Source organism: Euleptes europaea, chromosome 7 (assembly GCF_029931775.1).
Source record: "Euleptes europaea isolate rEulEur1 chromosome 7, rEulEur1.hap1, whole genome shotgun sequence".
NCBI lineage: Eukaryota > Metazoa > Chordata > Lepidosauria > Squamata > Sphaerodactylidae > Euleptes > Euleptes europaea.
This window is the reverse complement of record NC_079318.1, coordinates 7,699,929-7,723,255: the sequence shown is the minus strand read 5'-3', so window position 1 is coordinate 7,723,255 and position 23,327 is coordinate 7,699,929. Positions and strand designations below refer to the sequence as shown.

General features: G+C 42.5%; 1 protein-coding gene across 2 annotated transcripts in view; it reads right to left on the bottom strand.

The window, feature by feature from the left end:
- Nucleotides 1-19,874, bottom strand: part of GRM1 (glutamate metabotropic receptor 1) — a 350,797-nt gene extending 330,923 nt beyond the window's left edge. For both annotated transcript variants that reach the window (XM_056852641.1, XM_056852642.1), the window contains exon 1: nucleotides 19,063-19,874. In XM_056852641.1, coding sequence (XP_056708619.1) covers nucleotides 19,063-19,825 — 763 coding nt within the window. In that variant the 5' untranslated portion in view covers nucleotides 19,826-19,874. The remainder of the gene's footprint in view (nucleotides 1-19,062) is intronic.
- Between the last annotated feature and the right edge of the window lie 3,453 nt (nucleotides 19,875-23,327).

Here is a 23,327-nt window from a genome sequence, read left to right as displayed (position 1 = left end):
TGTAAGATTACTGGTGGTCATATTCCATGGTGCAACAGTAGTCTCATTTGCATGTATATAAACATACAAAGGTACTTTATACGGAGGTACAAAGGTACTTTATACTTTATATGGAGACAGGCCACTGGTCCATTTACACTGCAATCCTAAACAGAGTTATGCTCATATAAATCCATTGTCTTAGAAGGGTGTGACTCTCTGCATGGTCTCAGCCAAAGGTCTTCTGTAGCCCTGTTAACTTCAAGCATTTTAGCTAAAGATGCTAGCAGTTGAATTTAGGACATTCTCTATAAAAAGAACAGGCCTTACCACTATATATTAAGAACATTTGTCAGTGTCACCAGTCATGACAAGATATAAGGAAGAACCCCTGCTTCCATTGCTTATCTGCATTTTTGTGTGTATGCTTGATGAGTGTGCACAGCACCAAAGAGTAATTCAGGATTAGGGCCATGTATTCTTTAAACAAACCCTGAGTTTGACCTACTACTGAAGGATATGCTCTTATTAATTCACACTTGAGCAGCAGTAATTTGATTTTTTTTAATTGCTGAGTTTTTCAACATATTCTCCTGGGATACTTGAAAGACAGTGCTAATTATTCTGGAGCTGAGTATAATTGCTTCTGTATTCCTGACCAGAAACAGATGGGTAGAATGTCCTTTTCAAAACCAGCAACTACCACAATCCTTTATTCTAAGAATGGATAGTGGCTGTTTTTCTTGAAATTGTGGACACAACGTAGAAAAAAACAAAAGTAACTTTATTTCCATGAAAACGACCTTGTGTGGAACTGGATAGAAGTGAAGTATGACTGAGACTAAACACCAAAAAGGTTGAGCTACCATAAATCCACAAAATAGCAGTTTCTTTATTGTGTGCAGAAATTCACACACACACACACAAAAAGATTAAAAACCAAAGCCTCATAAAGGTATTAAAACCACCATAAATAAATAATACAGTTAATAATACATAATAATAATACATAAACCACTGTGATGCCATAAGCAGGTCTGTATGATGGAACTTTGGGCACTGTGATGCCATAAGCAGGTCTGTATGATGGAACTTTGGGCAATTATTTTGCGGGGAGGGCTCAGCTGTATGTGGAATACTTAGCACTTAATTGTTTTATTGCCTTTAGTATGGTTGTGGCTCATACCGAACAGACTGATGGGGACTCTGAGATGAGTTCAGGCCTGATACCAAAATTTTTTTCTTGGGGCCCTTACTTTAATATTATATGGTGAGTAGCAACCATCTGTGTATATTCAAGTGATTGGCTATTCGATCCAGTTATATCATATTATTATTATTATTATTATTATTATTATTATTATTATTATTATTATTTGTTTTCTAACCCCAGGTTTAACATGCAACCTGCTCATAGCTTGAAAAATAACTGTATATTTATCTTTATATGTGTGTATATATTTTCTGAGACGTCTGAGGAAGGCTTTTCAGCCAAAATGTGTCTGGTCACAGTGGTTTATGCGTACTACCTAATTGTATTATTTATATATGGTGGTTTTAATATCTCCCTGAGGCTTTGGTTTTTAATCTTTTTATGAATTTGTGCACACAATAAAGAAACTACTATTTTGTGGATTTATGCTAGCTCAATCTTTTTGGTTCCTAACCTGTTTTTTTTTTGGGGGGGGTTGGCGTTGGTTCCCTTCATCCTTCCTTGTTTGAAGTCAAACTCCTCCTGTTTGAAAAGAGTGTATCAGTATTCAACTGACATTAAATTTGCACGAAAAGAGCCATGGAAGACTGTGACTGATAACTGTTCAGGTTTCCTTGTGCTAGGAATACTAGTCTTGCCTTAGAGGTATCACCTGCAGAGGTGAGGTAGTCCAGACTTCTATTCCCCCCGTCCAGTCCATCTTGGGCCATTCTACTAAGACTCCCAGCAGTGGCTTTAATTAATGCCATCTGTGATGGTGGCTTCTGTATTGGGAACACCAGCTGCCTTGAAAACACACAGCTCTAGTTCATTTCACATAGCCCATGCAGCTCCAGTTCATGATTATCCCAGATTTTTAAATGTAATGACCTAATTGCAATAACTTTTCAGAAGTCCAAGTTTTGGTGAATGTTGATTTTTTCTGCATCAGCTATTTGGCCCAGATAGGGAGCAACTGGGAAGCAGGTTTTTTCCACCTGCTTTAACACAGCTTTGTAGTACTCATGCACCTTTCAAAATTTCCTGGCTTTTCTGCATTATTCTAGTCCCACTTTAGTTTGATTTTTTTTAAGGTCACAGCAAAGCTGGAGTAGCTGCTGTGTGGGAAGGGAAGTCTAGAACTTTCCCAGTTTTCTACACATCTGCACAATTTTCCCTGCCACAGTCCCCTGAGGCAGTCATTCTCCCACCATGCACCATGAGGAATCTTTTCAGTTTTTTCTTTAAATCGGCAGTTGACACATTACATCATCATAACATTATAATGAGCAACTTACTAGGATCTCTAGCTTTTTTAAAAAAAGAGTCTCTAGCCCTTTTCATTGTGGAGATATGCTTTCCCCTTATATCTCCACAACAAAAAGGACCAGAGTTTTACTTTTTAAAAATGAAAGCTGAGAATTCAGAAGACAAATCAACATGTCATTAGAATGCTATAATAGTATATAAATCTAGCAAATACCATGAAAACAACTCTTCCTCATGGTGTGGGGGGGCGGCCACCACTAGGGCTGTTGATTTGGTTTGTCCCAAACCGAAAAACAGCCAAATTTCCCCCGATTCGGCGGTTTTTAGTTCGGATGGAACCGAACTCAAAAAAGACTGGAAAACGGGGAGCCGAATTCGGTGAGTTTGGGGTGTTCGGCAAATAAATTCAGCAAATTCGGGGTTTGGCATAGCAGCATAACCGTCAGTTAGTAAGCAGCATTCTCCCGCGGCCAATCGGTGGCCAAGCAGGGTGTTCTTCTGGCCAATCAGTCGTGATTGAGCATGTGAGTCCAGCTGCTGCATGGCCCGGGGAGAGAAAGAGAGTATCTGTTTGTGTGAGAGAGAAATCCCCGTGGAGGGGGTGCTTGTGTACATTCGCTCTTTCCGTGGCTGCAGGGGGTGCATTTTTGGGGGTACAGCCCCCAAACTATCAGCGTAGCTTCAGATGAGGCTTCTTGCAAGAACCCCCAAGTTTTGTAAAGATTGGGTCAAGGGGTCTCGAGATATGGGGCTCGAAAGGGGTCCCCCCTTAATGTGCATTTTTATTCCATTTACAGCACACATCTGAGCCATTCCATGGCTGCAGGGGGTGCATTTTTGGGGGTGCAGCCCCCAAACTTTCAGCGTAGCTTCAGATGAGGCTTCTTGCAAGAACCCCAAAGTTTTGTAAAGATGGGATCAGGGGGTCCAGAGATATGGGTTCCCCCCCCCTTTTCCCTATTGGGATGAATGGGATCAGCCATTCATCTAGAGAGCGGCAAATCCAAGGCAAAACCTCCCATACTTAAATGGAATCGTATTGGATTACCCAGTCCCTCCTGATGGAACAGAAGACATCCACAGTAAGACCCCTTTTGGGGCTGTAATGTATGTGGGGGGGGAGCAGAGTCTGTGGGGGGGGCAGTTTCTGTGGGGGGGGGGAGCCAAAGGAGGCTTTCGCCCATTCTGCAAAGGGGTGTGTGACCACTCACCTCTGTGGGAGTGTGTGTACTGCTTTTTTAAAAGTTTAAAGTTGAGTCTGTGCGGTGGCTAGCGAGTCTCTCTCCGCTCGGCACCCAGGCCGTGCCTCCTCCTTGGTGTTTTTCATTGTTTTTGCCTCTAGCCTGGGGTTGAGTGTAACGGGGCAGCTTGCATGAGATCCCCTGCGTCTTGGATTTTTCCCCCGTTTGGGGGGGTGCACCGCGGCGCCGTATCGGTTGGAGAGGTGGGGGTGGTGCTGGTGAGACTTGCTTGAGTTTGGTGGGGTCATTTGCATAAGGGGGAGCGTCCCTCCACCATGAGAAGAAGGAGCAGGGCAGAAAATACAAACTCTGCGGGGTTTTTTTTGCACGGTCTGTTTTGCTGCTCACTCAAAAATGTTTTTGCAAAATCTGACTTTCACAATACATTTTCACAGTCCAAGTCACCTGCTCCTTTTTTTCCTTTTTGTTATAGCTAGCCTGGTGCACCTCTGTTCCTTTCCATGGTTGCTCGCGTGTTGCTTTGCATTGCAATGGTTAGCACGGGAGGTTTTGCCTTGGATTTGCCGCTCTCTAGATGCATAGGATCGGCTGATCCCATTCATCCCAATAGGGAAAGGGGGGAACCCATATCTCTGGACCCCCTGATCCCATCTTTACAAAACTTACAAAACTTTACAAAACTACAAATTTGAAGCTACACTGAAAGTGTGGGGGCTGCACCCCCAAAAATGTGCCCCCTGCAGCCACAGAGTGGCTCGAATGTGTGCTGTAAATGGAATAAAAATGCACATTAAGGGGGGGACCCCTTTCGGGCCCCATATCTCGAGACCCCCTGACCCAATCTTTACAAAGCTTGGGGGTTCTTGCAAGAAGGCTCATCTGAAGCTACGCTGAAAGTTTGAGACCTCTACCCCCAAAAATGCCCCCCCGAGCCACGGAAAAGCGCCAATGTGCTTTAAGTGGCTTTATTCCTGTCACTGTGGGCGATTTTGGGGGGGGCAACCTCTTCCGGGCCACATATCTCGGGACCCCCTGACCCAATCTTTACAAAACTTGGGGGTTCTTGCAAGAAGCGTCCCCTCAAGCTACCCTGAAGGTATGAGATCTCTACCCCCCAAAATGCCCCCCCAGAGCCGAGGAAAGGTGCGAATGCATTTTTAATGACTTTATTCGGCCGAATTTCCCCCCGAACTCGAACTAGGCGCCGAATTCCACGGATCCGAATTGGGGGAGTTCAGACTTCAGCATATCCCGAATTGAAACAGGCCAAATTCTGCGGAATCTGAACTATACCGATTTTTTTTTCCAACAGCCCTAGCCACCACAGAGGTCTTGGTGAAGAAAAATGCAGGGAAACATGCTATGTGGGAGCACTGTTGCTGCTGCATTTAATCAACAACTGCTGCAGCCATAAGAGAACTCGAGAAAATTGCTGACATGTGGAGTGCAACTTTAGTAGTGCAACTATGACTCATATTGTATAAAGTCTAATATTCATTTCTTTAGAGACTTTATCTACACACGGAAGAACCTAGAATGCACTTCAGATGTAGAGATAAGAGCTGTTGAGCACAGAGATACAGGTGAATCAGTTGTTTTACTATTCTCAGAGTTAACAACTACACTCTCTGTCATTGCTACACAGATGAATGCCCCAAACAAAACCATAACTAATCACCCAGGTGATTTCATGAAAGTCAAGAACTGCTTCCTTAAGCGTGAACCAGAGCAACAGACACAGAGTTGACCTAATTTGAAGATATCACCATTGATATCTTACCAGTAAAGCACAACTGAGTTCAAAATAAATTTCCTTCTGAATGCAAATCTTTATCATTTCTACTTTCTTCACAAGCTCCTCTACTGCCAACTCCCTCTGTCCCTTACCACTCCCGTCCAGCTTACTGTGCCTGGAATCATCTCTGCCTTCCTCTGTTCTAAAACATGGCCCCTCTGCTCTTCCTTTTCTTCCTTGTCTCATGTACATGCTCTGACCTGGATGGCCCAGGCTAGCCTGATTATGTCAGAAGCTAAGCAGGGTCAGTTAGTACTTGGATGGGAGACTACCAAAGAATACCAGGGTTGCTAAGCAGAGGAAGAAGAAGAAGAGTTGGTTTTTAAATGTTGACTTTTTCTACCACTTAAGGAAGAATCACACCAGTTTACAATCACCTTCCCCCCCCCCCCACAACAGACACCCAGTGAGGTAGGTGGGGCTGAGAGAGTTCAGAGAGAGCCGAAGGAAACCCAGCGGGCTTCATGTGTAGGAGTGGGGAATCCCACCCGGTTCCCCAGATTAGCTTCCACCACTCATGTGGAGGAGTGGGGGATCAACCTGGTTCTCCAGATTAGAGTCCACCACTCCAAACCATCACTCTTAACCACTACACCATGCTGGCAATGGCAAACTACCTCTGTTGGTCTCTTGCCTTGAAAACCCTATGGGGCTGCTATAAGTTGGCTGTGACATCATGGTGCTTTACACACACACACACACACCCTCCCTACAACCATTAAAAGCAAATAGAGGTGCTTTGCTGCAGCTCTTAAATACCTACAGAGGTGGCACTTTCCCCTGGCCTCCTCAGGGAGCCCATTTCATAAGATGGGAACTATGGAAAAGCACTGGTTCTAGTTGATGCCAGACAGGCTACCCTAAGCGGGGTCCAACTAGCAGATGGCAACTTGAGGACTGCAACAGCTACTTGGTGACATATGGGAAGCAACAGTCCTTGGGATATGGATGTCCTAGGCAGTGGTTTAAAATTTATAACCAGCACCTTGAATTGAATTCAAGAACAACCACCATTGTAGCTCTTTCAAAACCGGAAAGATATATTCCCATCAGCTACCCCTTAACTATAACTGAGCTGTTACATTTTGAACCAGCTGCAAATTCTGGCTTGACTTCAAGAGCAGCCTAATATAGAGTGCATTATGGTAATCCAGTCATGACATTACAAATGCATGTATCAACGTAGCTAGATTAGCTAAAACTAGGAAAGGAGAGAGCCAACTAACCAAATGAAGCTGGTAGAATACATTCTTGGCCCATACATCAACCTGCTTTTCAAACAGCAAGGCTTTTGCTTCTGCACAGTATCTAGAGCTAGTTCTATAAGATGTAAAAAAGCCATGGTATAGACCAATACTGCCTTCCAGCTAAGATTTCTGCCACAGCATCAGGACCAATGGTAGCAGAACAAATGCGATCCCATATTTTCAAAGTAAGTAGCAAATAGATCACAGCATGTGATCAGAATACAATTCCCTAGGGCTATGATGTAAAAGCCCCAAACCACATGAAACAGCTCAACTAGATGATTACATGCAATACAATGGTGGCAGTCAGAGAAATATTGCCTTTTCACCATCACCACCACCAAGGAATAATATGGGCTCTGTGCCGTGATCGATCAGTCTTGCTCTGAGTTTTCCACCAGTGGAACTCTAGCCATAGTCCCTCCCATTTCATCACCATCACCAAATCAGGGAGACTGTTTGTTTCTGTTTGGGAGGAGATGGCACTTAGGAGTGATACAGTCAACAACCCAAGCCAACTCTCTATTCCAGAAAGCGGTCTGGGCCTCAATCGAATCGTCAGTGGCTGAGGTGGAGAAATCCCCAAACGCCAATAGGAAACCATTGGGATATATCAGGTGCCTGGGGCAGACCATCCTAATGGTTTCACCACTCCTGGAGAGGAAGGAGGATGCAGTAATTTTAAACTTTATCAGGCAGTGATCAGATAGACACCCAGCAAGGGAAAAAAACTTTGTATGCTATATCGCTTTGTTCCAACATGAACAGAACATGTGTTTTTGCAAGGAAGAAGGCCACCTGCAAAAGAAGCAGCAGAAACTAGCTGTAGGACATGTAGGCAGAGTCCTAACACAGGGAAATGTTGACAAGAACAAAGGATTGGTAGTGTGTAAGCTATGTGTTCCCTAAGTGTCTCTCATTTGGAAACCTGCTAGACCAAGGCTGCAATTATTTGCAAGGTAAATAGAAATCACTTTTTCCTAGATATTTGAGAAGACAGACAAGACACAGATGGAGATGAACAACAAAGGTTTATTTAATAGGAAACGAAGTATTTAATAGAGTAAATGTGTTGTGTGGATGGCTTCAATATATAAATGGTCTCTCAACTACACCCCCAAAGGTCTTTTTCCCAGACCTTTGCCCAATGAGAGTAACTACTTTGTAGCTGATCCTCAACTAAAGTAAATAAACCCTGAGGAGAGATTTGATTCCCTTTTCTCCAGACAGGTTACCTCAGCAGGTTTAAGGCTGCTGTTCTACCACACAGAGCTCCTTTCCACAGAATCTGTACACATAAGCTAGGAATGATGAGCCCTTAACAGGATGCTTGCTTGTCACACTAAAACAAGCTTTCTTCCCTAAACAACCTACAAGCCAAATAACAACCTGGCTAAACTGATGCTCTTACCCAGAACTCCCCAAATCCCATCTGAGGAAATCCCCCCTCCTTAAACTGAGGCTGACTCATCCCCTCCCATCCCATGGGCTCTGATTGGCTGGTAAGATTTGCATGAATCACAAGGATTGGTTCATAGCCCAGGTAGAGAGGTGGCACATTTGAAGATGTTTGCCACTGAAGGGTATAAATAAATGAATAAATAAAATGACTATAAGTGTTCAGGATAACCTAAGTTAGGCTAGTGGAAGGGAAATTGCCGTCTGAATACAGCCAAGAATTCTTGTATTCAGCCATGACATCTATGGCCTTGCAGGAGAAAGTGCTGGGGATAGCTATGTATACCTCCTAAGGCAGTACAGTGATACAGCAAAGTGGTATAGCAACAAATGGCCTCATTCAAGCAACTGTCTGACCTATTCATACCTCAGGACACCTTTCACTTTGCTCTGGTTCATCACCTCATTGAATCCCACACCCCATATACACAAATTCATTTGGTTCATTCCCAGTGCCTCTATTGGTTGTTCATACTGTTATCATTGTACCTTCCCACCCCTAGCCTCACTTTGCCCACAACTCTGGCTGGCAAACAATAGTCATGTTGAGAGTCAGGATACCATACAGACCTTGGGGCTTTGTCCCTTACTTTTGCTTGTGCTCTAAATGGCAAGTCTCAGCTCTTGTGGGATGTTATTGGTGCCTCCACTGCCAGCCAGTGTCCTTTCATGAAAACAACTGACTTGGCTAACCAGGCAGGAGTTTTCTATCCAGTAATGATCCTAAGAACAGAGGCAGCTGGAAGACTCATGGTGTTTATTGAGCAGGATCAGAGTGGGGTGAGATTTACAAGCACCACATAGCAATGGAGATGCCAGTCTTTCTGTCATGGAATGACTCTAGCCTGTAACATCTGCATGACAGACAACAGGATAAAGGTGCAGCTTTCCCCCATCACTGCAGCCCCATGATGGGTATGGCTGTACCTGTTACATTACTGTCTGTCATGCATTGTAGAAAGGCCCAGAATCCCAGAGAGGGGGCAATTCCACAGCTGTCCATGAATCACTGCAATGGGCATGCACAATTGTGCAGGACTATTGCAATGATTCATGGGAGACTGAGTTTTCAAGCAGGCAGCCATTGATGACTGTGAAAAGGCAAGTAATTTTAAAATTCTCCCTGGGGGGGTCATTTTTTGAGGTAGAGTCACCAAATTCGCAGCATAGCTGCAAGGGACTCTCCTTGCATGAACCCCAAAGTTTGGTAAAGTTTGGGGCAGGGGTCCAATTTTATGGGGTCCCGAAGGGGTAGCTTCCATTCCCCATAGAAAAATATCGTATACCATACATGGAGGAGGGGGGCAACCCCTTCTGGACCCCATAAAATCAGACCCCCGACCCAATCTTCACCAAACTTTGGGGTTCATGTAAGGAGAATCCCTTGAAGCTATCCTGAAATTTTGGGAACGCTACCTCCAAAAATGCCTTCCCCAGAGCTCATTAAAAAATTCCCATAGTGAAAAGCCTGGGGAAAGCAAAAGCTGGAAAAATGCCAAATAGCTATTTGGCTGATTTGGCGATTGGCTATTCGACTTTATTCCCAGGTTTTGGTATCCGGTAAAACTAAAACCTGAATATTGCCAAAACGGCTAATTTCGTGTTTATTTTTGGTTCAGATTTATCGATATGCACAATCCTATTCCCCATTGTACCTACATCTGGGGACAATAGTCATCTAGGTATGGCATAATCACCAGTCACTGTTTGCTCTGCTCACAGTGCATTCCTAAGAAGAGTTACTGCAGTCTAAGTCCATTCATTTCAATGGGCTTAGATTGGAGCAACTCTCCTTAGGAATGCACTGTTAGTGTTTCCTGGTTCTGTTACTATGAGTTCAAATTTACTTTGAGTGTTAAGCCAGGAACACCAATAGGTGGACAATGGTGCTTGTTACTCACTAACAAATAATCTCGGTGGCCTTCGCTGGTGTTTCGTGGATGTTTGCCAGCATTTGGAGATTTGTGGCCAAGAAAGACCTTTGTGTAATCCCCTGTACATGAGATGAGGCTCTATCCTGACAGGAAGGTTATTAAACCCAAATAACATTTCTGCATATTGCAGTACAGAAGAAAAAAATACTCTGCATCCAGAGATATGTATGTGTTCTGCAGGGTGAGGATGCTTGGGAGTGCCATTATGATGAATGCCCCCCTTTCTGACTTACTTGTGTGGTATACCTTATCTTTGGGAGTCTTCTACGGCAGCAGAGTTGGGATTCTTGAGGGATGTTTTAAACTGGACTTTTGAAGGAATGTATCTGAAAGTGATCTAGGAAGGCCAGTGTTAGCAATAATGTTTTTCCTCTTTCGTTGTGAATGTTGGCCATTTGTTATGTGCTAGGGTGCCATTTCACCAGTCCTCCATCAACAAATTCCAATGAGATCAGAATAGTGTCACCTCCTGCCTCATATCCTGATGCATGAGATTAGAGGAAGGGCTGTGGCTCTGTGGTAGAGCATCTGCTTGGCATGCAGAAGGTCCCAGGTTCAATCCCTGGCATCTCCAGTTAAAGAAACTAGGCAAGTAGGTGATGTGAAAGACTGAGACCCTGGAGAGCAGCTGCCGGTCTGAATAAACAATTCTGTCTTTGATGGACCGAGGGTCTGATTCAGTAGAAGGCAGCTTTGTGTGTTCATGTGATCGAGTTCCCCAGATGAGTTTTATATATGTCTGATATTGTGCGGTGATTGACTGCAGATTTGCAGTGCATTCCTGAGGTTGGGGGCTGAATTGCCTTAGGGGCAATGTGACCCCTATGCCAGCATCCATGCCACTTGTGCTGTGCAAACTGGCATGGACACTGGCATAGTGCCAATTGCGCCAGCCCCACTGGATGGCTGCAGCAGTGCGGCCTTTGGACGCCGGCTTGGCCTCCTGCCGATGTCCTGCTAGCACAAGTCCTTTTGCCGCCGTTCTTGGAGGCATTCCCAGAGCATTCTGGGGATGGAGCTGCTGGTAGACAGCTTCCTCACTCCTTTCAGCCTGGAAATGCCCCCTTAAACAACAGCGGTGCTGCGCTAGCTTTTTGTTGGTGCACCATCACATTTTCAACGGGGCTTTTCCCATCTATTCCAAAATTTTATTCTTTTAAAGCCCTTTTTTGCCCTTGATGCAGTGGCCCAACCACTTTGGAGGTGCCACAGTACCGCCACGGCCATGCCGTCCCTGGCCGCTGCAGCTCTCAGGAATGGGCTGTCAGGCAGAATCCTCTCTCCTGTTGATACTTGCAGTGCCATCGTAAGCAGTTTCACCCTTCTAAGCTCACTGTTGGTGATGGAGAAGGAAGAGCAATGGAGCAATCATATGAAGCTTTCATTTCACTTCTTTGAAAACATTTTCACTTACATCATCTTTTTAAAGACATAATATTACCCCATGCTGTTGTGGGGAGGAATCAAAAATAGGATTCTTCATAAGCTCTGCTTCTTCATCACCACACACATACTCACCCATTTTGAGCCCCTTTTTCTTGCTGATGCATAAGGGTTCTGCCAGTATCAGGTACAACATGTTACCCTTGTGCGGGGGAACTTCGGAGCAAAAATATTCTAATACAGTGGGTATAAACAGAGGGCAATATTTCTCTGTTCATCGTGTGGCTCAAGTGATCTCACCATGTAAATATCATTACAACAGAGATACAAGTCAAGAAAAGTTCAGTTCCTCTAACCTAAATGCAAGCATACTCCCTTTTATCTCATGTAAAGATTAAGGGCAAGCTTGCACAACTTTAATCTGCTGAACCAAATGTGCATGGCATCTTACCAGGAGCTCAACAAAACAGTTGTTTTCATAGTAGGATTGTCAACATTTAGGTGACACCTGGAGAGCTCCTGGAATTACAAGTGGTCTCTAGACTACAGACATCAGTACCCCTGGAGAAAATGGCTGCTTTGGAGCATGGACTCTATGGCATTATACCCCACTGAGGTCTCTCCCCTCCCCAAACCTGCTATCTCCATGCTCCTTCCCCACATTTCCAGGAATTTCTCAACCCAGAGTTGGCAACTCTGTTTCATAGCTTATCTAGAATAGGGTGATGTCAAACCCCTGGTAGGTCTCAATAGAAAAAGAGTTGGGTTGTATATGCCGACTTTCTCTACCACTTAAGGAAGAATCAAACCGGCTTAAAATCACCTTCCCTTCCCTTCCCCACAACAGACACCCTGTGAGGTAGGTGGGGCTGAGAGAGCTTGAAGAGAGCTGTGATCAGTCCAAGGTCACCCAGCTGGCTTCGTGAGTAGGAGTGGGGAAACCAACCCAGTTCACCAGATTAGCCTCTGCCACTCATGGGGAGGAGTGGGGAATCAAGTCCGGTTCTCCAGATCAGAGTCCACCGCTCCAAGCCACTGCTCTTAACCACCAAACCATGCTGGCTCTGACTGTTGGTCTGTGTTCAGTATGATAGATCACACATTGTGCTAGCCTAATTTAAAGATAGTTTATATTCCCTTGCACAAAGCAGGGTAATATCATTAAAAGGCCTATTTTTCAACAACCAGAAATGTCAGGCTCATATGGTGATGCCAAATGGATATATTTCTCTTGGAAATGAGATCATGCATACATTTAGCTGCATTCCATATTTTCCCTAATGTATTAATATATGCATAGTTATTATTTCCTTCCGAATCACTGCTATGTAGCCTGACCAAGAAGAACCATCACAGTGCAATGAAGGAAGACCCTGTGGTGCCAACATTTAATTAAAAACGATGCAGGCATTACATTGGAAATGGTTCTGAGACTTAGATTCCTTGAGAAGCTAAATGTATCGCTCCAGCAAGAAAAACTGGTGAAGGAAAGAGGTACTAGCATAAACAGTGAGGTGTTATAAAATTAGAGAGTAATGATACTTTTTTGCACTAAATTTGCATATACATATATTTTGCACAGCTAAATTGCTGCCTGTAATGGGTGCTCAATCTGTCACATACACTGTGGCATATGATGTGAATGATTTATTTCCTTTGTGCTCCGTCCCCACATGGGTAGAGATATTTTGGGTGTGCTCTTTGGAATAATATAAAACTCAAATTCCCTTTTCCCATATTCATGTGAGCCAGCCTAAAGCCAATATTTGAACACACATTAGTAATGCCTTACATGCCATACATACACATTGATTGCTGCAACTAGAATAAAAACCATGGACAGTAGAAGCAGCAGTTATCAAATGTACAATGATCTATGAGATGCCATTATTTGGCTAGTTCCAAGATGAGTAGGAACCATCTTAAATTAGAGGGGATCTAAGGATATGAAGGACCCATCTCATCTCCTTGAGACTCCTTAACACCCTCATTAATTCTACAGTGAAATTTTCTTCCTTGTGACTTATCACCAACAGCTAGAAACTGGTGATATGCCCCTATGGAGTTCAAAGAAAGGATGAATTTAATAACCATTATAAAAAGTGATGACTAATGTGATGTAGTGACCAGAGAGAAAGTGCTATGCCATACACTGTAATTGTTTGAATACTTTAAGATGTTTCATCACTGGTCCCTCTTAGTGGAATTCTACCTTCCCCATGAAATTTGTTGGGTTCCAGACAGGTGCAGGGTGAGCACACGACTGACAGTGAAGTCTTAAGCAGAGTTACACCCTTCTGAGCTTGTTGACTTCAATGGATTTGAAGTATGCTTAGGACTGCACTCTGAAATTCAAGAAAGTGATTGAGCAAAACTAAAGCCAATTGCTTCTTCATGTACTAATTTTTTTAAAAAAAAGAACAAAGTGCAGACTTGTTTTCCTGAATCCAGCCTAAGAGTTTAAAGCATGCACTCATTAGAATAATCTCTGAATGTTTCCTTTGAAATACAGGAACAATTGTACATGAAATGCCTTGGAGATAAAATGTCTGGTGACAGGCATTTGCACAGACGGATCCTCTCACTTGGTTACTTGACTGTGGTATCCTTCAGAACTAAATGTGCTCCCTGATGTGCAGCTGCAGGACAAAGCAACTTGGTAATGTGGCAAAAAGACACTTCTGTGATTTTTCTTAACTGCATAGTATCATTTGTCTGTTTCTGTGAAGACTTGACATTTTCAGTGGAATTATTTATTTATTTATTTTAAGGACAGGACTATTACATCCTAAGGACAGGAAGAGGCTTTCCATTCTATATGCAATGGATAAAAGGATGGAAAATGTGCCTATGAAAAATTAACAAGTCAATAAATTGGATCACTTTTGTTATCCGAAAGACTGCTGTGCGCTCAGAAGAATTAAATGGGGCGGGGGACGACAACACACAGGAAATTGCCAAGGAAGATCTACTCTGCCAGCTTCTTCCATAAGTATTTTTTTCCTATAGGCTCAAGTGCTTTCTTTTTTCCTTCACAGCAATGGAGGAATGCTAATTTAAAAAACAACAACACATGAACTGGAATGCAAAGTCTGTGTTATCTGCATGAAAGCTACTCAGATCTTTCCTCTAATATCCATATGAATATTTTGTCTAAACCTAAACTCTAATAATCTATGCACTCGAAGGTGCATTCCTCCAGGGAGGACAAACATTACTTTATAATCAGTCCTATGTGGGGAGAAGGTTAATGCTGGAAACCATTGGGAAAAGAAACCAGGGCACCAAAGAACATTTGGAGCATCCATGAAGGTGTCCTGGAGTTGTGAAGTGCAGCAGCACCTGATTATCTGCCAAATTATAGTAGCATAAGAAGGTGAGTTCAAAGTGAGAGTCTAGTACCAGGTTGTAAGCCAAACCAAGGACAAGATCTTATTTTGCTTAGTTAAGAGCACTACAAATAAAACCTGGTATTTTTTCTCATCTGGAAGGATCGTAATGATCGTTAGGATATAACAGAGAAATTATCTTGTATCTTCTCTTTGTGGTCATGTAGTACCAAAGCAAGCACATCCAAAGCATTTTCACTGCCAGTCTCCTCAGTGAGTCGAAATATATTTGGCTTGGAACTTCACTGTCTTTCTGGAAATGACTAATCATAGCATGTTTTCATACACAAGTCTTCAATCCCCATTGAGCCTCCTCTCACACTATTTATGTGAAGCCTGATCAGTGTGACCATAGAAAAGAGTGTAGAAGACCCTGGAAAACCTACAAACATAAGTTTTGCATTCACATTACAAACCAATTAAGCAAGAAATGTTTTCAGGGTTATATGTAATAAAATACTTTTCCTATGTGTGAAACCCAACACAGAGAAACTAATATCAACTCTGGCTATGGAGCTATCTGAAATCTGGATCGAGCAAAAAAAAAAGAATTGTACATCTTGCTGTACCTAAGTATGTGATTGCATTGTACCCTACCTGTTATTAATGGCTATTTAATAAACCTTCCCTGTCCCCTGTCCCAACTGCAATAAAGATGAAGAGGAGAGAATAATACCTCTATTGTGAAATACATAAAATGGAGATGTATTTAGTCTGTAATAACCATGGGTCTTTTACCAGTTATTAAGAACATAAGAAAGGCCCTGCTGGATCAGACCAAGGCCCATCAAGTCCAGCAGTCTGTTCACACAGTGGCCAACCAGGTGCCTCTAGGAAGCCACCAACAAGACGAGTGCAGTAGCACCATCCTGCCTGTGATCCACCGCACCCAAAATAATAGGCATGCTCCTCTGATACTAGAGAGAATAGGTATGCAGCATGACTAGTATCCATTCTAACTAATACCCATGAATGCCCCTCTCCTCCATGAATATGTCCACTCCCCTCTTAAAGACCTCCAAGCTGGCAGCCATCACCACATCCTGGGGCAGGGAGTTCCACAATTTAACTATGCATTGTGTGAAAAAATATTTCCTTTTATCTGTTTTGAATCTCTCGCCCTCCAGCTTTAGCAGATGACCCCGTGTTCTAGTATTATGGGAGAGGGAGAAAAACTTCTCCCTGTCCACTCTCTCCAAACCATGCATAATTTTATAGACCTCTATCATGTCTCCCCTCAGCTGCCTTCTTTCCATGCTAAACAGCCCTAAGCATCCTAACCGCTCCCCTAGGACAGTTGCTCTAGTCCCCTAATCATTTTGGTTGCTCTTTTCTGCACCTTCTCAAGCTCTGTAATATTATTTTTTAGGTGTGGTGACCAGAACTGTACACAGTATTGCAAGTATGGTCTCACCATAGATTTGTACAAGGGCAATATGATAATTCTTGAATAATGTATAACCAAGAGGACTTGATTGCAAATTCTACAGAGATAAAATGTATTTAAAAAAGAAAACAAATTATTTGAATTCTTATATGTACTCTTTACAGAAAAGTGAGTCATGATCTTAGGTTTGGCAAGAGGTGGGGATCAGTCTGAATTAAATGGGGCTTACTCTTATGGATGCATATGATTGCAGCCTGGAACCTCCTTGGAGTGCTACAAATTCATATCATTGGCTATTTTAATGGATTTCACTAAGGTAGCAATAATATACATCCACAAGAATAAGCCCATTTAATTCAGCAGACTTATTTCTAAGCCATCTGACAGTTGTGTGTGTTTTGTGTACACAAATACAAAACTGACAAAGCAATGAAATTTGTGAAATATTGATGATGTTACTGAATAATAAGCCAGCATGCTGAAAACTGGAATTAATATAGGGATTCCAAGAGCACCATATCAGCCACAAACTATTTTCTATCTGTAATAAGTAGTTCTTGTTAGCTTGTTCAAATTAAGGAGTGGTTTTTCATATAAAAGACTGATATTTGAAAGATTTTCATAGTTACGTTGTAATATTGTGAAAGTTTAATAGTCCTGGCCTAAAAATATATATGTTAATTTGCTTAACAGGAATTGTGTGTGTCATAAGAAGAGATTAAATTCCCAAATTACTTCTTTACCTTCACTTGTCACAACATATATCAGTGTTAACAAACAGTTTTGTAATTCAGGCTCAACTGGGTATATTTTTTTATCCAGGTGTCTCAAAATGAACCGCTCTACTGATTATTCCCTATTCTAACATTCTTAAAAAAAAAAAAAAGCTTACTTTTAATATCCATGTCAAACAAGGTCCATTGACATTAATGCAATGAATTAGAGGCTTTGTCATGTCATCAAGCTTGCCTGCGTGGCTTTTTAAAAAATCTGACTATATATCGGGCTCAAAAAGACTAGGAAATCCCATTCATTATTACTAAAAGCATTATTTTAATAGGAAATTCAGAATCATGTCTTACAAACACAGTCCAACATTTTGCTGTTAAGGTGATCATAATTTTGACCCATGAAGTAAGACATTTTTCCTTTTAAAGACAAATTAAATGTTGTATTTATCATTTGATTACCGTGATCCAACTAAAAGTTAATGCATCAAACTCCTGTTAACTTTTGCCTACAATTCCTTCACTACAATTTTATTATTTAAAACTTTTATATGCCTGTCTTTCTCCTGACAGCTCAGGATCCAAGGCAGCGTAAAAGTGAATTAAACGTGTCAGAGAATCAGTGGTTTGAGTGACAGATTAGGAGTGGGGAGACCAGTTCAAATCCCCATGCAGTCATAAAGCTCAGTGAGTGACCTGGTCCAGCCACTGTCTCTTAACCTAGCCTACCTCACAGGGTTGTTGTGAGGAAAAAATAAAGAAGCAGTTGGACTCTATGGAGGAGTGGAAGAATATAAATGCAATAGATAGACACAGGTAATCACTATGTAGTAATGTTATTCACAGCACATTAGCTGATAATGAGTCCTTCACTGTACTCATAAAATAACAGAACTCTGAACTCTGAAAATATTTTGGCAGTCATCTTTGCAACTCTGTAGCCCAACAGTCTCTGAAAAGAACAGATTCTCTAGGATCAATATTTTGCTTTCTTTTTTTATTTTGTTTTTTTAAAGCAATCTTGGTCTTCACTGGTGCAAAATACAGTTGACATAAGCAACAGATTTTTTTCCCTCCAAAGCAAGACTGCAGGACTTGTCTCATCGAAAATCTATAAACTTCATTACTGAACTGGCTCTTTGTTTTCAAGAATGATTTGTTTATGCCATTATTTACTTTGCCTGTAGATTTCCACATCTGCTACGTATTTAATTAGAAATAAATGACTGGTTGAAATTGGAATTATTTCTTCTGTATAGCAGTGAGGAGCAAAAGGTTGAGTTAATCAAAAAGCAATAGCACTAGATATGTCAGATTGCACGTATTTGCATATCTATATGTGTTTAAGTGTGTGTGCATGTGTGTTTGTGCACATCCATTTCGTTTAAAAGCAAACTTAGATCTTCATTTTAATGCCACAATAGTTCATTGCAAGAACATGCGTTGGAAAAGATGCTTAGGTAATGAATTGTTCTGATTATCCCCACCTTATTGTGCTTAAATATATAGTACTTAAGAAGTAAATTATTTAGTTTCACTGTATTTTCCATGATGAAAGTTGATTGCTAATAAAACACCATCAGTGGCTTTTTTCCATGGGGAAGGAATAAACACGACCAAGAAAGCATTTTTTAAAATAGCTAATATCTCAGCATAACCTCTCTAAGTCCTTCTCAACTTAAGACAATGCAGGAAATTAATGACAGGACAGCTAGAATTCCTAGGGCAGAAGACAATATATATGTGTTACATAAATCTGTCTAATCCAGCCCTCCATACTTTTGGAAAGGTAGAAGCTGCCCATGTTCATAACTGAAAGAGTGGCTGAAAGCAAAACAAAAGAACAGAAGGTATCACATCTATTCAGTATGTTTGAATGGTTGGGACTTGAACTTGGAAGATGTAGGTTTAGGACTCACCCAGTCATAGACTCTCTTGACAGTGCCTTTGATCAAGTCACTATTTCTTACACTCAGTTTCTCAAAACAGGAATAGTATCACCTATCTCCTAAGGTTAAATTGACATCCTGCAAAACATTTTGCATATTAAATGTCCTATGGAAGCAATTGATAGTAGTAATTGCACTTTCCATACTCACCTTCTGTGTGTACAGCAGACACGTATGTCCAGTTGTAGCGTTTGACTATGTCAAGCATGGCTCTGGCTTGCAGAATATCAGATGGCACAACCCTTAAGAAGTATTTGTACAAAGTTTTGTCACTGAGGTCAATACTAGTTGCAGAATAAGCAATTTGGGGGATGTCAAAGAGCTGGAGGAGATTTTGTACTTGAATGGCCACAGAACTAGAGCCTGGGCCAATAACACCAGCAATGGGTTTTTTGGCCTTGATGAGGTGCTGGGATGAAGCGTCAGGCACACAGCGACCGAGAGCATCTTTCTCATCTCTGATGGAGATCAAGGAATCCCTTATAAATTCAATGCTCTGCTCCAAGGCCACAGAGGAATGCCAACAGGAGTCTCGGATTTCACTTCCTAAAGTGATGTTGGGCAGTAGGACTGGGTCAGAATTAATTTTATCCAGAGTGTGAAACATGGCCTCTACTCTCTGGATACCATATTGCTCTCGGATCTCACCACATTTCCGTTCGGGTACTTTCTCAGCTGGAGGTTGGTGATGGACAGAAAACAGGGCTCCTATAATGACATCACCCTCCATTCTAGCTACCGATCTTTGGGCAGAAGCACCTGAGATCAAAACCTTCCTGCCAGCATTCTTAGGGAGGAAGTCCATTTCCAAGAGGATAGCAGGGACGAAGACGAGCAGTATCCCAATCATTTTGTTGCAAGAAGCCATCCAGATCCAGGTAACCAGTTTCACAGACTCCTCCTGTCTGCACATTGTTATAGTTATGAAAGAGGTTACAGTCTCTACCCACCAGTCACTTCTTAAGTGCCTCAAAATCCTATTACAGCATAGTCTTAAACCAAACAGCCGGAAGGGGAAACAGAAGTCATCATAAGAATGAACTGTAGCCTGTTGACAGGAAAGAAAGAACAGAACACAAAGATCAGCTACGTCTGTAAATGCACAATTAAGCAAAGGTTGTTTTCTTCCTAAGTGTCCCTTCCCACCTGTTTGGGATAACAGAAGAGATCGAATCAATATGCACCAGAAAGCCGGTCACTCTCAAAAGCAAATATCAGTAAAAGAAAGTGGGAATGAGAATAGCCAGACACTGTTATTTTGCTGTGGACATGTGCATAAATATATGAGCTGTATAATATATAGGCAGGATGTATAATTATTTTGCATAACATACATCCAGAATATACAGATAGCTATCCAATTTATACATTCACAAATAAATCGGTGCGTCTACATAAATTTATTAATATCCATCTACTTGCATATGCTATAGAGAGAGAGATGAAGTTGCTATTACCTGTGGTACAATGCTTTTAAAACATCTTTACAAGTTTTAAAACATCCACAGGTTCATTAGCCAGATATTCTTTAATCTTAATGATCCGGTAAAGAGTCAGAATGCTATAGAGAGGTTTCAAATAATAATTCAGAGCTGAAGAATGCACCATGAAAAACAGGGGGAAGGGAATCCTCAGAAAAATAAAATGTCATTTAAAGGTCAAAACAGAATTTTAACCCCCCCACACAAGACCCAGCCCCCTCCCAGTTAGATTAATTTTTCGGTTTTGAAAGGAAAGCTGTAGTTCGACAAGAAACACAACTATGCAAGCTGTGGGAAATACATATTAGTTACTAAGGCAACCGCAGGCAAAGTCCTGATGTGCTTTTCTGGCAGTGCTATGCTTGTCATGCAGACTTTGGGCAGAAGAGGGGACTGGGCGGGCGGCTGGAGTTTTAGGTAGTTGGATGCGATTTTAAACAGCGGTCGGCTGCTTGTTCGAGATGATGGCTGGCTGGAAAGTCAAGGCTGCCTCCCCTCTCTAGGCTGCCCTGGCTTCCTGTTGCACGGGGTTGGGGCTTCTGCGCCTTTGCTGGAGCCGGTGCTGATTTCAGCACGCTGGACAGCGCCCGCAGCGCCCCGATCCCCAGAGCTGTCTCCCGTTGCACGGAACCAAGACGCCGGGACGCTGCTCCGCTCTTTGCCAAAAAACTTCTTGCAGGGGTGGGCTTTGCCTCGTTTTTAAGGCGCGCGCACACACACCTTTCTCTAGCACCAGCCTGCTTCCTCCCAGTCCCCCCCCCAAAACATTTAAAAATACATACAGAGAATTCCGGTTGGAGCAGCTTCCCCTGAATAGCTCTGAGTACCTACAAAAGCAAGCGATGGTGGTGGGTTTCTACACTGCAGCCAGATTTCAAGTTAGCTACCCGCCTCCCGATGTCTCTCTCTCTTTCTCCGAAGGGCAGGAAGCCGGGAGCAGCGACAGAGGGACAAGCAAGAGGAAAGGGGCAGGAGGAAAATGCCCTTGCGGAGAGCATTAAGAACCGAGTCTCCCTGCGCACACACGCAGGCACACGGAGATGTCTCCAACTAGCCAAAGATGTCTGAAACGTAACCTAGGATGAACGCCTTTTGTCTGGATCTTTGGCCTGCAGCGTTCGTGCTCCGACGGGTCCCTGTGAGGGTTTAAAGACCTACCTGAACCCGAAACCATGAGACAGTTGGCTTCTTCCTTCATCAAAGCGGTCATCGCCCGTTCTCCTGTCCACGTTCCTCTTCCTAGTCTGACACAGGCGGATGGGCTGTACGCGAGTGCCCTCTTTCTTCAACGGGGTTTTACCGCAGGAAGGAGAAGGGGGGTGGGGGGACACAGGTCATACGAGGCTCGCTCATTAGCTCATGCATAAAGATCAGCCATTCTCTCCCCCTTTCTCCCCCCCCCGCGCCCTCCCTACATTTCACCTTAATTTCTTTTCCAGCTCTTGTCTGTTAATCAAGGGGGGTGGGGGTGGGGATATGAAGAACCCAGAACGGGAAAGGTGGGAGGGGCTTGGTTTTCTGTATTTCAGCGCCAGCGATTCATTACCTTCCAGTCACACACAAGTATCGCAAACACAGTATATAAGGAGGAGGAGGGTTTTACAGGCATAGATAGATGAATAGATCTGCTGAAGATTTCTTGTATGAAGACTCTCTTCACCTGACCCCATTATTCAATACATTTGTTGTTGAATTTTTCAAAATGGCTAGAAAAAGCCAGAACGCATGATATTGGAAGTAATCAGGATCTAAATTTTCCAGATGAATCTAAACCATACATGTTAACAGATGCATCAGATTAAAATAATACCAGAATGAATTAGTCAAATGACCGGCTCGCTAAACTGACAGTGTTGGAGGACTCTAGTGTTTTAGTTTCTTAGGTGAAAGTTAGTTTACAGCACTATCCTAATGGAAACTCTGGAGGCAGGAGGATGGTCTTTGTCCTACATCCTAAAAGGCAAAGACAACCTTGTGTAAAGAAGATGAGGGCAACCATCCAGGCTTGATTTTATGTAGGCTGGTTTTTCAAGTTTCCCTACCTGTGTGTTTTGTGTTATATTTATACAGTTGCTTTACATGCTATGTTGTGTATGTTTTTTTAATAGTGATTATTTTTGTCAATATTTATGTATGCATTTATAAAATGTGCAGCATTCAGTTTGTAAGACCTGAGCTAGGCTGTTAATGGCATGGCATTTCGGAGGTCATTCATTCATAGGGTCGCCTAAGTCAGAAGCGAATGGAAAACACATAACACACACAATCACATTTCTGCCTGAAAGTTGGCCGAGACAAAGGAGGGCAAGGCAAATGACTGTGGTCTGTCTTACTGGACAGCAATACATTTATACTTCATGGCAATCTTGAAAGGATTGCTGCTGCTTTTATATGGGGTATTAGTGAAAAAAATAAAAATAGCAAGGAAGCATTTGAATAGGATGATTCAATAGATTGAATAGAAGAGGTTGCTGGCCAACCCTGTCTGCTCCCACCATTGCTCCAGGTTACATCTCTTCAGTTGGATGAAATTTAACCTTCATATGATTTTTTTTAGAACAAAAGTTAATTTAGAATCATTAACAGAGCATTCCTAAGCAGGCGTATTCAGAATCTTCCTGATGTCTACTCAGTGGGGCTTACTCCCAGGAAAGTATTCTTAGGATTGGTTCTTGTAGGTTATCCGGGCTGTGTAACCGTGGTCTTGGTATTTTCTTTCCTGACGTTTCGCCAGCAGCTGTGGCAGGCATCTTCAGAGGAGTAACACTGAAGGACAGTGTCTCTCACTGACACTGTCCTTCAGTGTTACTCCTCTGAAGATGCCTGCCACAGCTGCTGGCGAAACGTCAGGAAAGAAAATACCAAGACCACGGTTACACAGCCCGGATAACCTACAAGAACCAATGAACTCTGACCATGAAAGCCTTCGACAAT